General features: G+C 43.4%; 1 protein-coding gene across 1 annotated transcript in view; it reads left to right on the forward strand.

Moving 5' to 3' along the window:
• Nucleotides 1-15,378, forward strand: part of ARMC2 (armadillo repeat containing 2) — a 126,825-nt gene that overhangs the window by 15,040 nt on the left and 96,407 nt on the right. Inside the window, exons 5-6 of the mRNA XM_011975944.1 lie at nt 6,497-6,668; nt 14,192-14,399. Of these exons, the coding sequence (XP_011831334.1) occupies nt 6,497-6,668; nt 14,192-14,399 (380 nt within the window). The remainder of the gene's footprint in view (nt 1-6,496; nt 6,669-14,191; nt 14,400-15,378) is intronic.

Consider the following 15,378-nt stretch of genomic DNA (forward strand, 5'->3'; position numbering starts at 1 on the left):
AATCCAGCAGGCAGAGGTTGCAGTGAGCCAAGATCATGCCACTGCACTCCATTCTGAGCAATAAAATGAGACTCATCTCAAAAAAAATAAACAAAAAAACAAAAAGCAAAGTAAAAGTCGTCTAAGAAGCTCCCATTTTAACGAAAATGACTACTTAATTTGAGATTGTTGTTGTTATTGTGGATTATGTGAGGGTCTTAAGTATATTTCATTTTGAACAGTAATTAAAATTTGGGGCCCCCAGTCAAAAAATTCTGAAAATGGCCCCACACTACCTGACCTTCCACCTTTTTTCTTCTTTATCCCTTCATTTTTTAAAAGAACTCTTTGCCTCTGGTAACCACTAAATTGGCAAAGGGCAGAGATAGATAGATGAAGGGAGAGAGAGTGGAGAGAAGGAGATAACTGGAGAGAGAGGGAGAGAGAATGGTGGAGAAGTATCTCACAGTTAAGGGACCCATTTGCTGAAAGAGTTTGTGAGGAACTAGCCCGTTGAATCTCAGTGCTTTTTGGATCTAGGACACTTTCTCAGACCAGTTTGCCTTTTAACAATTCCTCCACCAGCAGTCAGTTAGGGACCAGGGACTCAGACAGCAGCCTTTCAGCTCCTACAGTGAGCAGATTAGCTCAATGCTGCTTTTGTACAGCTACCCTCTCTCTCTTTCTCCCCATCCTATGTGGCCTGTGCTCCCCACACACCCTCCAGCAGGCAATGGGCTGCCCACACTCAGGACTGCCCAGGGCTTCTGAGAAGAGGAAGAGCTGACGCTCATGGTTCCTGATTGCTCAGGCCCTGCCCTCCAGCCCCACTGGCCCAGGGGGTTCCTATTAGCAGAAGCACCCTGATTTGTAGTTTTTGTTTGTTTGTTTGTTTGTTTTCTGAGAGAGTCTTGCTCTGTCACCCAGGCTGGAGTTCAATGACATGATCTTGGCTCAGTACAGGCGTGCACCACCACACCTGGCTAATTTTTGTATTTTTAGTAGAGATTGGGTTTCATCATATTGGCCAGGCTGGTCTCAAACTCCTGGCCTCAAGTGATCCACCCACCTTGGCCTCCCAGAGGGCTGGGATTACAGGCATGGACCACTGTGCCTGCCTGATTTGTTGTCTTTCATTAACGTTTATATCTACCTGCTATATAGGTGTGCCAGCTTACATCTTTTTTCCTTGTTAGCAGCTCCCTGCCACTCCACAGGAGCACTGAGACCTGGGACAGTTGGGTGATAGTTAGTCCTATTTTTCTTCTACTCTGGTTAGATGGTGTTCAAATTTGTTTACACAGAGATAACTGCTCTCTTGCTTTGAACTGTATAAAGTCAGAAAAGAGATGTGACCCTGTGAATAAGCAGGAAGTGTTATCTTTCGTCATTATTTTAGTCAACAAGATAGAATTTTCTTGGTTTCCTAAACTTACCGAGTCCAGTTACATAAACCCCAAATGTTTTTATTCAACTTTTTATTGACACAGAAGAATTCAGCTTGATACATTTACACAAACCAAACACACTCAGTAACCAACATTCAAAAGGAAAAAATAGGTCACTACCAGCATCATCAAATCGATCATTTCTGGGCTCTGAATCTGCCATCATGGCCCCTCTCAGCCACTGCCTTCTCTGGGCAACTACCAGCCCCACTTCTAACAGTGTGGATTAGTTTGAGCAGCATAACCAAGCTCCAGGTCATTGATAAGTGAAACAAAATTTAATATTTTTAAAAGAAAGGGACCTAGGAACTCATATAAACCTTGGGGATGGGCGATCCATGGTAAGACAAATAGAGTAGAGCCAAAGCAGTGTTTTTTCTTTCATGATTGCTAAAGCAAACGGTGACATTACAGCAGTGAGTCACATGCCGAGAGTGACAGAGGACCCCAGTGTACCTGTGGAGAAAATCATAGTAATAGAAGTGCACACAGAACTGCTGCGTCACAAAGGTTCTGTGCTTGTGAGAATTTTTTTTTTTTTTTGAGGTGGAGTCTAGCTCTGCTGCCAGGCTGGAGTGCAGTGGTGCGATCTCAGCTCACTGCAACCGCTGCCTCCTGGGTTCAAGTGATTCTCCTGCCTCAGCTTCCGGAGCAGCTGGGACTACAGGTGCCCACCACCATACCCAGCTAATTTTTGTATTTTTAGTAGAGACAGGGTTTCACCATGTTGGCCAGCATGGTCTCAATCTCTTGACCTCGTGATCCACCTGCCTCTGCCTCCCAAAGTACTGGGATTACAGGCATGAGCCACTGTGCCTGGCCGCTTGCAAGACTGTTTAATATTTGCTTTCTGACTTTCAAGGTGTCTTTCGTTGCATGTGTGTGTGATCTGTTGCTTTTCAGATTAAATTGTGAGCCCCAGAATTTCTGGGGTGAGATGTCCTGAACTCCCTTTTCCAGTTGTCATGTAGGATGTGGGGAGACCCTGTTGGGTGATCTGGAAGAGCCAGGGCAGAAACTGGCCAAGGTGACAGTGCTTGGAAGAGTCGTGGCCAGCCTGATGGATATGATACCTTAAACTTAGTTCCATGTATTGTGTCTTCTTTAACGGGGTTGTCCTGTGGAAATAGACTGTGTCTTCAATGGACTCTAACAGGTCCACCAGCCAGAACAGACCTTAAAATATGGCTGTGCCTGTGTCCTTGATTATGCTGAAGTCACAGGTTAGTGTCATGAAACAAAATGTGAGGTAGCTAAGGTTCTCAAGTGAATTTTTTTTTTTTTTTTTGGAGACAGGGTCTGCCTCTGTCACCCGGGCTGGAATGCCGTGGTGCGACCTCTGCCTCCTGGGTTCAAGCAGTTCTCCTGCCTCAGCCTCTTGAGTAGTTGGGACTACAGGCATGCACAGCCATGCCTGGGTAATTTTTGTATTTAGTAGAGATGGGGTTTCATCATGTTGGCTAGGCTGGTCTTGAACTCCTGACCTCAGGTGATCCACCCGCCTCGGCCTCCCAAAGTGCTGGGATTACAGTTGTAAGCCACCGCACCTGGCCCTGAAGTGAAAACTTAAACTTACTTGCAGCATTCTCTGATTTCTAAAATTATTTGAATTTTATGAGAGAAACGTGTTTGCTGTTTTTCTTTATAAAAGTCATTTTACTCCACAGCATGATAGAACATTTTGTAGAACTTGGCGTAAAAGAAATTGCTGAGTCATTTAGTTGTTTTCTCTTAAATAATTAAACATGCTTTACATATGTCACTGTATATTCTAAGTAGTCCCACGAGATGCATGTTTAAATGGGACACATAATTTATTAAATGTCAGTAGTAAAATGGAACCGAATTTTTGTTATACAATTACTAATTTTGCACTAAGAAAATAATGCCTTTTATCGAGGAGCATTTGTGGAACTTTTATCTTGCCCTGCAGAGAAAATTCAGTGATTCTCTTGTGGGGAAATTTGCTTTCCAAACCATGTTTTCCCTCTTTATAAAATCTTTTGGCTGAGTATGGTAGCTCATGCCTGTAATTCTAGCACTTTGGGAAGCCAAGGCAGGAGAGCTGTTGAGCTTAGGAGTTTGAGACCAGCCTGGGCCACATAGGGAGACCCCATCTCTACAAAAAATAAAAAATTAGCTGGGTGTGGTGGTGCATGCGTGTAGTCCCAGCTACTAAGGAAGCTGAGGCTGGAGGATCGCATGAGACCGGGAAGTTAAGGCTGTGGTGAGCCATGATCGTACCATTGCACTCTAGCCTGGGTGACAGAATGAGACCCTGTCTTAAAAAAAAAAAAATTTCATTTGATACAGTTTGGGTGTCTGCAGAAGGAGCCGTTTGCTTTGTCTGCATGATTGTTATTTGACAGAGTTCTTGATCTTTGTTTCAGTTTCAGGGTACCTGCAGAATGCAGACATTTTGAGTTAAGAAAACCACACATCTGTCTTCAAAACTGAGATTACCCTCTGTATTTCATTTTTCATAATTGCACAGAAAACACCTATTTTCCTGTATTACACTCTCAGCTTTTCTGTTCCTATTAGCTTCATGTCCTAAGTAACATTCCTATGAATATTTTGCAACAAAGTGGGGAGGCTAAAAAGTAAAGTGACTATTTGTTAAACAAATATAATGCAATTTATGCAGACAAACAAGTGTTACCTACTTCAGAACAGACCCCTCAGAATCCAATATCTTAATTCTAGCAAGCCTGTGTCAGAGGCTAGGACCTTTACTTTTGGGAAGAGTTAAAAGTAACTTGGAACCAAACCTGATAAATAAGGGCTGAGAAACTTACATGGGGAAAGGAACTGGCATTTCTTGAGCCAGTTCCATTTAGGAACACATTAGTTCCATATAGCAGCACATTCCATAATAGGAATTGTGTTTATGGGAATGGCCCTGTAAGAACTGTCTCTGTGTTATAGCTGGGCGGGTTCAGAGAAGTAAATGACCTGCACAAGTTCACATAACTAGTGAGTGGGTCCTTCTCCAGGTCTCCAAAAGTGATTTATGCTTTCTTCCGTATTATGATGATTATTTTATTTACTGTTTTTTTCTAGCTATGTTAGAAAAATATGTCTTTAATATCATAGAACAATTTTTTTTGGTCTGGTTTATAAACCGATCCTAAATACAAATGAACAAGAGGAAATAAACATTTTGAAGAATGTCATCATTATTGAAATGAACAACTTCTTGGAAGGAACACCCTAATATAGATGTCTATGTTCTATTCATGTATGTGAGAAAACAAGTGTTTGAGATTATGTGTCATACGTGATAAATGACTTCACCCAATTTTCCAAATTATATGACTTGGATTTCACACTGGATGTTTCAAAAATTTGTTGATTAACTTATTGGATAGTGAGTTACTCATTCGCATATTATGAAAGTGACTTTAGGCATGTTAACTTGATTATTTTTGGTTACAGCTAAAAGCACTTGCTGCTATAAGGTTGTTCTTTCATAGGCAAATAACTGTGCTGATATTGGAGGCAGAAAGGATAAGAGCACCAGGTAACTCTAAAACTAGGAGCTTAGTCACCCTATGAGGGCACCAGGTCAGAGGCCACTCAGATTAGAGGGAGTTCTGGGCGGCACAGAACTTGGTGCAGGTGTTTTTAAAAAAGTTTTTAAGGAATTAGAATTTTGTTAGTAATGTTCCTCTACTAAGAGTATCAACATCGACACTTAAGAAAAGAAGGGGGTAAAAATAGAGTATCAGCATAGAATTTCTGAGATGTAAAAAGTAAAACATTTTCGGCCGGGCGCAGTGGCACACGCCTGTAATCCCAGCACTTTCGGAGGCTGAGGTGGGTGGATTGCCTGAGGTCAGGAGTTCATGACCAGTCTGACTAACAGGGTGAAACCTCGTCTCTACTAAATCCAAAAAAAAAGTAGCCGGGTGTGCTGGTGCATGCCTGTAATCCGAGCTACTTGGGAGGCTGAAACAGGAGAATTGCTTGAACCCAGGAGGCGGAGGTTGCGGTGAGCCGAGATTGCGCCATTGCACTCTAGCCTGAGCAACAAGAATGAAACTCCATCTCAAAAAAAAACAAAAACAAAACGAAAATTACCTGGGTGTGGTGGTAAGCTCTTGTAATCCCAGCTACTCAGCAGGCTGAGGCTGGAGAATCTTTGAACCCAGGAGGCGGAGGTTGCAGTGAGCGAAGATCGCACCATTTTGAATCTCCGTCTCTAAATAAATAAATAAATAAATAAATAAATAAAACACTTTCATATCATAAGTCTAAGACAACTTCTTTTATGTTTTATGACTTTTTCACCTAACTTGTTTAAAAATTTTGATATCATTAAAAAAATACATTTGTGGCATCCAAAATACGTAAATGTACCACTTATATTCCACATAATTCTTGGTACATATAGGTGCTGAATAAGTGTTTTCTGAACTGACTTGAACTCAGACATTTGCAAAGCATGTTGAATACGCTATATGTAATTTTGTAGTCTTTTTTTTTTTGAGATGGAGTTTGCTCTGTCGCCCAGGCTGAAGTGCAGTGGTACAATCTTGGCTCCCTGCAGCCTCCAACTCCTGGGTTCAAGCGATTCTCCTGCCGCAGCCTACTGAGTAGCTGAGACTACAGGCATACGCCACCATGCCCAGCCAATTTTTGTATTTTTAGTAGAGACGGAGTTTTACCATATTGGTCAGGCTGGTCTTGAACTCCTGACCTCAGGTGATCCACCTGCCTCGGCCTCCCAAAGTGCTGGGATTACAGGCATGAGCCACTGCGCCCAGCCAATTTTGTAGTCTTTTATACAGATAATATTGGTTGCTAGCATATGTAAACTGTTTTACTCAAGTATGCTAATAGCACAACAGAGTAGTTAATACAATATGATTGAGAAAAACAATTTAAAAATGCTTTATATCTACATGTATCACATTATGTAAGATGGGCCAGTGAGCTGGTAGAATCAGGAAGCCAAGATGAAGCCAGGCAGATAGGCCTCATGCTCTTCTGGAAGGCTAGCTCTGAGGTAAGTGTTGTTTGAGACACAGAAAGTCATTCCAATTATTTAAAAAATCTCTTTCCAGAAACCGAAAGTTCCAGCATCTCCCACCAGAGAGGAGGATTCCTGCTTTTCCTTTCCTAAGCCCCCAGTGGACCCTGCGAAGATTAGAAGAATAAGCAGTGCCAGGGCTCGCTTATTCAGGGCTGCCTCCCAGGGGGCCCTTCTGCCGGACAGATCCCTTCCTCCCTCTGACTGTAAGGTCATGTAACATCCTATAATCTCTGGGGACAGGCATGCTTCTTGAGTTTGCACACAAAAGCTATTTTTATATGATTTTTCCTAACCCTGGATGATTTTTATATTAACTAAGAGTTAGTTAATATTGGGAAAAAGCTGGTTAAAAAACATGGTTCATATATTTTTCCGGGTGCTTATAAGGAATACCTAAATATCACAGTTGGTAGGAAAAGAAAATTAGGATAAGTGGCTGGGTGTGGTGGCTCATGCCTGTAATCCCAGCACTTTGAGAGACCAAAGCAGGCAGATCACCTGAGATCAGGAGTTTGAGACCAGCCTGGACAACATGGTAAAACCCTGTGTCTACTAAAAATACAAAAATTAGCCAGGTGTGGTGGCGTGTGCCTGTAATCCCAGCTACTTGGGAGGCTGAGGCAGGAGAATTGCTTGAAACCAGCAGGTGGAGGTTGCAGTGAGCTGAGATCGTGCCACTGCACCCCAGCCTGGGTGACGAGTGAGACTCCATCTTAACAAAAAGGAAAAAAAAGAATATTAGGATAAGTATTCCCTAGTGGATAGTTCATGTATATCAGAAATAAATAATTTTTAAATTAGAGTTCAAAAAGTTGTTAATTTTATTAGAAATTAATGAAAATGGTAAGATTCTTATTATGTTCATTAAGGTTATTTCTTTGAAAATACCCTTCTGATCCCATGTGAGCATGTAAGCAAAATTCCAATGGGATTTTTCCTACTGCCTAAGAATGCTGCCAGGCACCTAAACCTGGGAACAGAGAGGCTAAAGATCACAGCCCGAGGAGTCCCACCAACAATTGGAATCACTCCCCATCCAGGGCATATTAAGGGTTTCTCAAACTGTGGGAAAGGACCCAGAAGTGGGATGACAATCAATTTAGTGGATCCCACCAGCGTTTTTAAAAAATAAAGTAGAATAGAATATAATGGAAAATGTCAGAATACGTAACACACAATAGGGGTAAGTTTTGCTTCAGGAGACTTTACTTTGGTGTTCAGTGTGTGTTCAGGGTCATATTACAAACGATTTCTGACTGTGTGTGGTCAAAACAAGTTGGGAAACCACTTTACCAGGAGCTGACAGAACTGGTTCTCCCTCCATCAACGAGATTTGATGAAGAGAGATAGGCTTACAGTCACTGAGAGATGGGGAGAGCCTGGAAGATACATACCAAAGATCACAGCCCCCACCTGAGCATCGTACTTGATGGACAAGTATTTTTTTTTTTTTTTTTTCTGGGACGGAGTCTCGCTCTGTCGCCCAGGCTGGAGTGCAGTGGCTGGATCTCAGCTCACTGTAAGCTCTGCCTCCCGGGTTCCCGCATTCTCCTGCCTCAGCCTCCCGAGTAGCTGGGACTACGAGCGCCCGCCACCTCGCCCGGCTAGTTTTTGTATTTTTTTTAGTAGAGACGGGGTTTCACCGTGTTAGCCAGGATGGTCTCGATCTCCTGACCTCGTGATACGCCCGTCTCGGCCTCCCAAAGTGCTGGGATTACAGGCTTGAGCCACCACGCCCGGCCTGAACAAGTATTTTTTTAAATTCATTTCCAACATTTAAAAAGTAGAAGAATCTCATGGAAGAATCCAGATTTATGACTCCTTGTGAAAAATCTGGCAACACTGGGTCGCCGTTCCATGTGGCCGCAATGGGGCATGATTGGAGCTGAGTGGTACCCCCATTCTGTGGCCAGGATATGGTCTGCAGTCACCATGTCCCTGGCTTGTGCCATTCACTTGCCTGTTTGGTCCCTGATGAGGCTGAAGAGGTAGAATAAAGGAGGAAAAAGAATGAAAGAAAGGAAAGAAAGAAAGAGAGAGAGAGAAAGGGAGGAAGCGGGGAGGGGGGGAAAGAGGGAGGGAGGGAGAGAGGAAGGAAGGAAGGAAGGAGCAAGGAGGAAGGAAGGGAGGGAGGGAAGAAAGGAGGAAAGGAAAGGAAAGAAAAAAAGAGGGAAAGAAGGAAAAGAGAGAAAAGAAAGAGAAAAAGGAAAAAGAAAAGAGAAGAGAGAGCGAGGGAGGGAGGAAGGAAGGAAGAAAAGAGAAGAGAAAAAACAAGACAATGAGGATGTGCAGGGTGTGTGCCTCACACTGTGATGCTGTGACCAAGTATATCATCAGGCAACTTGCTTTACCTCGATGTCCCAATTTGTTTCCTTTCTTACACTGCCAGTCAGTCTGATATTTATTGAACTCCTACTAAGTGCCAGGCACCATTCTAGGCCAACAGAGTTCTGCCCTCAGAGAGCTTACTATCTAGTGAGAAGAGATAGACAATAACAGGAGAACAAATAAGATAATTTGAGTGCTGATGAATGCTCTGAAGAAGATAAACAAGATAATGGACTTGAGAGTGACTGTGGTGGGGTAGTTTGCTTTAGCTCAGGTGGCTCTGAAAGGTATCTTTGAGGAGCTGACAGCTGAGTAGGAAGGTGACTCATGAGAAGAAGGCAGCTGTGTAAAAATCCATGGAGCAAGTGTCCACATGAAAAGCGAGTGCAATGACCAGGCACGAGAGCAAGTGCCGGTGGTGGAGGACCCAGAGGTCCGGTGGCTGGAAAGTGGCTGATCAAGGGAAGTTACAGGGAGCTGAGGCCACAGAACTGCCCAGGGCCTCGGAACATGGGAAACACACCCAGCTGTGTTCTACTTGTAGTGAAAAGGTAGGGTTTACAAAAGGGAGAGGCAACATGACGTGTGTTTTTTCAACAACAGCAGTTCTCATCTGTAGCTGCCCATGAGAATCGCCTGAGGAGCTTTGCAAAAGCTCCACCCCCAGAGTCCCATGTCAGCTCAGGTAAATCAGAAAGGGTTGGTAATTGCAGGAGCAAAGGGCTTGCCAAGATGGGGGGTGCTGGGACCTGGAGGTGAAGGGCACTTCTTATGAACAGGATGGCAGATTGGTGCGAGGACTCCTACCTTGTTTTTCATTCTGTGTTCTTGCTTGTGAGGATGAATACTGTGTATGTGTTTCATGCATTTTTAACTTTTGGGCGTGCACACTAGAAAACCCTGCTGCTTGCACTGATGTGAAAGTGACTGCAGAGATGAGTGCTTTGCCCACCATCCTCCTCCTCAGTGCTTCCCCAGTGACTTAGCTCCTTCCCCCCTGGGGTACCTGATTGTTGTCTGCATGCTCTGGGAGATGCCCTGTGCAGCTGTCATTTCCCAGCACTGAGGCCAGCTTCACACCTTCAAGGTGCACTGAAGCATGTTTTCATCGTGGCTCTTTTATCCACCCTGTTTGCAGTCACCCTCTTCACCATTCAGGTCATCCCTGAGGTCTGGGCCAGCATTCAGGAAATACTGGCAGCAGAAACTCGTTGTTATTTTAAAAGCACATGTCATCCAATTACAAAGTTATAAAAAATATTTGAGCTCTCCAGCCTTGGAATCATTGTCATTTGTATAACAGCTCCCTGGGTTTCACTTCAGATCCTCTCTATTGTTTAGAAGAGGTGGGCTTTGTGGGGTAACTGAGACTGTAGAAAAGGAGGGCATCCCTTCATTTGCTGTGAAGTCATTTGTGGCTGACACTACCCCACAAGCAGGGCCAGGGTGTGGTGGCAGGTTTGGAATTCCTGCTTTAAGAGAGTGAAAGAGGAAGAGATTTGTGTAGTCATCTCCACAAGGCCAGCAGTGTAACTGCTTTGCGTTCACATAGGGCTTTTGGCTGGAGGCGGCACTGCTGTGAATGCTTCCCCAGTTATTCAAGCCAGACAAGAGGCCTGAGAGCAGTACCACCTCCTCAGCCATCCCTGTCAAACTCTGCGTCACCCAGCCCTACATGTGCTTCCTGACTAGCTCCTGAGTCTGCATTCTCCCTCACCACTGCCGTGGTGCCTCCATCCCTCTTGCCTCATCCTGTTTTGCTGCTCTTAAACCACCCTCTGCTCACTGGGGTGCTGTGATGGTCTGCAGGTCGGTGGATGCAAGGCCCTCAGCCCGAGGAACAGCCAGTGGAGCCTGAGGATGCTGAGCTCCCAACACGACATGGCTATGAGCAGCAATGTTATCCCTTTATCCCAGGGGACCATGAAAAATGATCATTTTCTGTGTGTTCCATAAAGCACAAGAGGTCGGGAAGCAAATAAAGATCAGATTGCACCATCCTCTTGCTGAAAACCCTTCAGAGGCCCCGCTGTGCCTGCAGAAGTGTTTGCCAAACTGAGTTCCAGGGAACTCCAGGGAACACTTTTGGCAAAATGTTAATAGTTTTTCTTTGGAAAAAGGTTCAGTGCTCAAATAGGTCAGGGAAACACTGCCTACCCCTCATCTTCTTGGAGAGTCTCTGTGCACATGAGTGTATTAAAGTGTTGGTAAAGAAATCTGTTTAATTTTAATTCAACATAGCATTTCACAAACCTGCTGGACTGTGGGATCTGTCTTTTGGGAAAACAATTTGCGAAACACTAGCCTACTATGGAAGTTGGCAAACTTTTTCTGTAAAGGGCCAGATAGTAAGTATTTTAGACCTGGTCCCTATGGTCTCTGCTCAACCTCCTCAGTTTTGTATTGTAGGGTGGAAGCAGCCATCCGCCAATTTGTGGCCACTGAAACTTGAATTTCATGTTAATTTTCACTTGTCACAAAATATTGTTCTTTCTTTGATTTTTTTCTAACCATTTAAAAATGTAAAAACCGTTCTTAATTTGCAGGCTACATGAAAACGAGGTGGGGAAGATTTGGTGGGGCTGTAGTTTGCTGAGCTCCGGTGGGGGTGGCGGGGGATGAAGTCCCAGCTCCTCCAAGTGCACAGCTGTGTTGTGATCCAGCCCCAGCCCAACATTCCAGGCCCTGCTCACGCCTGTCCTGGGCCTGCCCCCTCACGGTGGGTGCACCGGCAGGGTGGAACCCCTTTTTGTTCCCTACACCCACCCTGCTGTTTCAAACCTCAGGCAGAACCTGCTGTGTAATTTGCTGGGCCCAATGCTGAATGAAAATGTGGGGCCCTTTGTTCAAAGATTATTAAGAGTTTCAAGATAGCCACAGCAGAGCCTTAAAACAAGTGTGGGCCCTTCTAAAAGTGGGGCCCTGCCTAACTGTACCGGCAATACACACTTGAAGCTGGCTTTCACTCCAGACTTTTGTTCTCTTTTCTTCAAGCTGTTTACCTCTTATTAACCATTCAAAATGCTTCTTAGCCCCCACCTCTTCTGTGAAGCTTTCTCTGACCAACTCCTAACCCTTCAAGCTTTCTTCACTCTCTGCCCCCTCCTTACCTGACTGGGACCACACTGGGCTTCATTTATCTCTTTACACATCTGCCCCCTTTGTCTCCCCTACGAGACAGAGCAACGTCATTAAGAAAAGTGTTTTTCTCTATTTGTTGCCCAAGAGCCTATAACAGGGTGTGGTGTATAACAGATACCAAATAAATATTTGTGAAACTGAACTGGTCCTGCATGGTAAGGCTGCTGGGAGCTGTTTCCTTTTGAAGTTTACGCATGATCCATTACAAAATTCATACAATGTGCCTCTACTATCTACCAAGAGGATACAGACCATGGCTATGCGTGCTCAGTTTCATCGGGGACATTCATCAGGAATGAGAGTGAGCCCCCCAGGGCAGCTCTTCGTTGTAGTAATAACTGACAAGCTTACTCCGGTAGATTTGAAGATAGACAGGTGTAGCTCCTTGACCACTAGGTATGGTTGGGTTCCCCTCCTAGAAGCTCCGTGATGGCCAGGATTTGTTCACCATGGCTTCATCCATGCAGTGAACAGCACCTGACACATAGTGGTGGGTGCTTCATAAATATTCAGGGAGTGAATGAATAAGAAAAACGAATGCTAAAAGATAACGATAGGCTAAAAGTACTTTGTAATCGGAAACAGAATGTGTGCTTCATAATTCAGTAGTAAAGTCATTGAAGGTGGTGTGGTGGTATGGAGAGAGCCCTAGCCCAGAAGTCAGGATTCTTGGGTTCCAGTCATCATAATGACAATAACTTCTAGGTTTTGAGTGTGCTAGCACCATATAAGTCACTTTACTAGGCCACATCATTTTAAATCTCACCACATCCCCAAGAGGTGGGGACCACAGAAGGTGGTGTGTATTGAGCGTCCACATCACAGAGCCGGTGCTCAGGGGGGCCTGCACTCAAATCCAAGTCTGAGCCAAAGCCTGTGTTCTTCCCACCCCGTGGGCCTGGCTCTCCCTGTGACTTTAGGTCATTGAACCTTTGGATTCTCAATTTTCTCATCTGAAAAAAAAAATAAGAAGCCTAGAATCTCTAAGGTTCCTTTCAGTTTTAAAATTTAGTGTTTTGAAAGCAGGGAGTTTGGTCAGAGGGGTAGAATAGGTGGTTTTGTTATTATTAGTTTTTATTGGTTTGTTGGTTTCTTAGTAAGTACAGAAAAGGAAAGGAAACCTTGAGTCATTTTGAAAAATCTTGCAAAACAGTAGGTATTTTTCTACATGAAACTCATCCCCACCCCCCAACACACTGTATTATGGGAGATTTACTCTCTTCCCCTTTAACAAAATGTTTTCTCACAGACTACAGCCTTGTGGCAGCATAGACAATAAGCTATTCCTAATACCAATTTGCTGAAAAGGGAAGTGCTATATTATTATATGTCTAAAAATCTGGAGTCATAAACAAAAATGATGTCTTCTTGCAACTCTATCTTATCCCTCTTCAGAGGTATGTTTCAATGCCCTGTCCTTTCCATTGCAGAGTAGTGGTCTACTAGGCTAGGCCTCCACAATCCACCCCTCACCCCTCTAATCACCTCTCCTCCTCTTCGCCTCCTTGCACACTGCATTCCTGCTATTCCTTGAGCACCCCAGGCACAGTGGGTGCTGAAGAGTCCCCCACTTCAGCCTACCTTGGGGCCTCTGTACCAGCTGATCTCTCTGCTCAAAATACTGACCCTGGTGGCTGGATGCCTCACCCCAGAAAGGATTTGTCCTCCCTACCCTACTGTACCCACCCTATTCCCAATCCCCTTAACCCTTCCGCACTTTTATACTTTGCTTTTTTCCCATAGCACTTATTATCTTATAACACCATGTATACCTTATTTATTATGGTGATTGCTTGTTTTCTGTTTATTAGGATATAAGCCCTGTGAGATCAGGGATCTGTTTTGATGCACACCAAGTGCGTAGGACAGTGTTTGATATGGGGAAGCCACTCAGTAAATGTTTTTTGAATGAAAAATTGCATGATCAAATTCAGGAGGAAGAGCTGCTGTTATGGAACACAGGACTACTTCTGTGGACTAGGTAGTTTATAAGCCTGAAGTCGAGAGTTTGCCTTCAGGTAGACCCTAAGCTGATAGAGATAAGATTCTATACATTTTTACCTGCAGAATTGATGGTGCTAGGCTTAAGATATTGGTCTTGTGTATGCTCAGAAAGGCTTTGGCCATAAAATTCTGGACTTAATTATAAGCAATGTATAACTTTAAAATCATATAAATTCTTAGATTGAAAAATAACATTGAAAGGTAGTGATTCCTAAAATAAGAATAACAAAACATTTTCTTGGTTATATTGCAGCAAAGAAGACAGTGGAATCCAAAGAAACAGTTGTGATGGGGGACTCTGTGGTGAAAATAAATGGGATTTATTTAACAAAATCAAATGCTATTTGCCACTTAAAGAGTCACCCACTTCAGCTAACTTATGATGGAGGCTTCAGTGAAATAAAGGAGCAAGAAATGTTCAAAGGAACAACATCCTTACCATCTCATCTCAAGAGTGGAGGGTCAGTATTCTTTTTATTTAATTTTCTGGTCAGGATAATGATGTCATTTACCAGTTTCATCTGTATCTTATATAGATGATTGGTTTGCTTTTTCTCTTTTATATAAGCAAATTTTATGTTAAGGGTACATGAATAGGAGAGACTGCTTCTCATGGCCAAATCGAGTTGATTTTATATCATTTCTCATGTAATGCTCAAGAAAACCTTTATTCATGACTGTCACAGTGCTGCTTCTGTAGGACTATCAGAATAAGATTTAGTTGGACTATTCTAGCCATCCCTTGAGAGATAATCATTCCATTTGTGTGTTATTTGGGATTCTTGCATGGCCTGGAATCTCCTATTGTCTCCCTTTGGGTTAGTTCACTGTCCTTAACTCCTCAAGAGTGGACACTTATTTTATTCTTCAGTAGATCTTGGATTAAATATCTATTTTGCAAACTAATGGCTAAAACAGAAGAGTCCTATAGATTTCAGTTATCTGTGAGATCCCTCCGTTAGTCCCTCATAAATGAATGATTGGGAATTACTTTATTTCATACCATGTTCCTAGATAGGGTTTCCTTGAGAATCAATCTTCCTACCATATTAAGGATCTGTGGAGAAATGCTTGCTGTTTGGACTGTGAATTCTTACCCTGGTGTTTTATTGAAGAAACCTTGAATAATTGGTGGCTGGAATGGGGGAAAGAGTGGAGAGAACAGGCTCTGTTTTCCAGTCCCAGCCAGTAATGATGCTAAGAGAGGCAGAATGTCTTGAACTGGACAGGTCACTCAGTTTAAGATATTTTTTTCTAGGACTTTCCATTGGGTCATCATGGATAACTGCCCAGTTCAGATTTGCTTAACAAGATTAAATTCCATGAGCCATTTTAAGATTAAGTATTTCTTACCCTCACGTTAGATTTCGAGTCTGATTTTGGCTTGGACACATGTAGCATGCTCAAAACTTTTCCCCCAAGTGGCTGCTTGGCAGCTTG

The sequence above is a fragment of the Mandrillus leucophaeus genome, unplaced genomic scaffold (genome assembly GCF_000951045.1).
Source record: "Mandrillus leucophaeus isolate KB7577 unplaced genomic scaffold, Mleu.le_1.0 Scaffold160, whole genome shotgun sequence".
Classification (NCBI taxonomy): Eukaryota; Metazoa; Chordata; class Mammalia; order Primates; family Cercopithecidae; genus Mandrillus; species Mandrillus leucophaeus.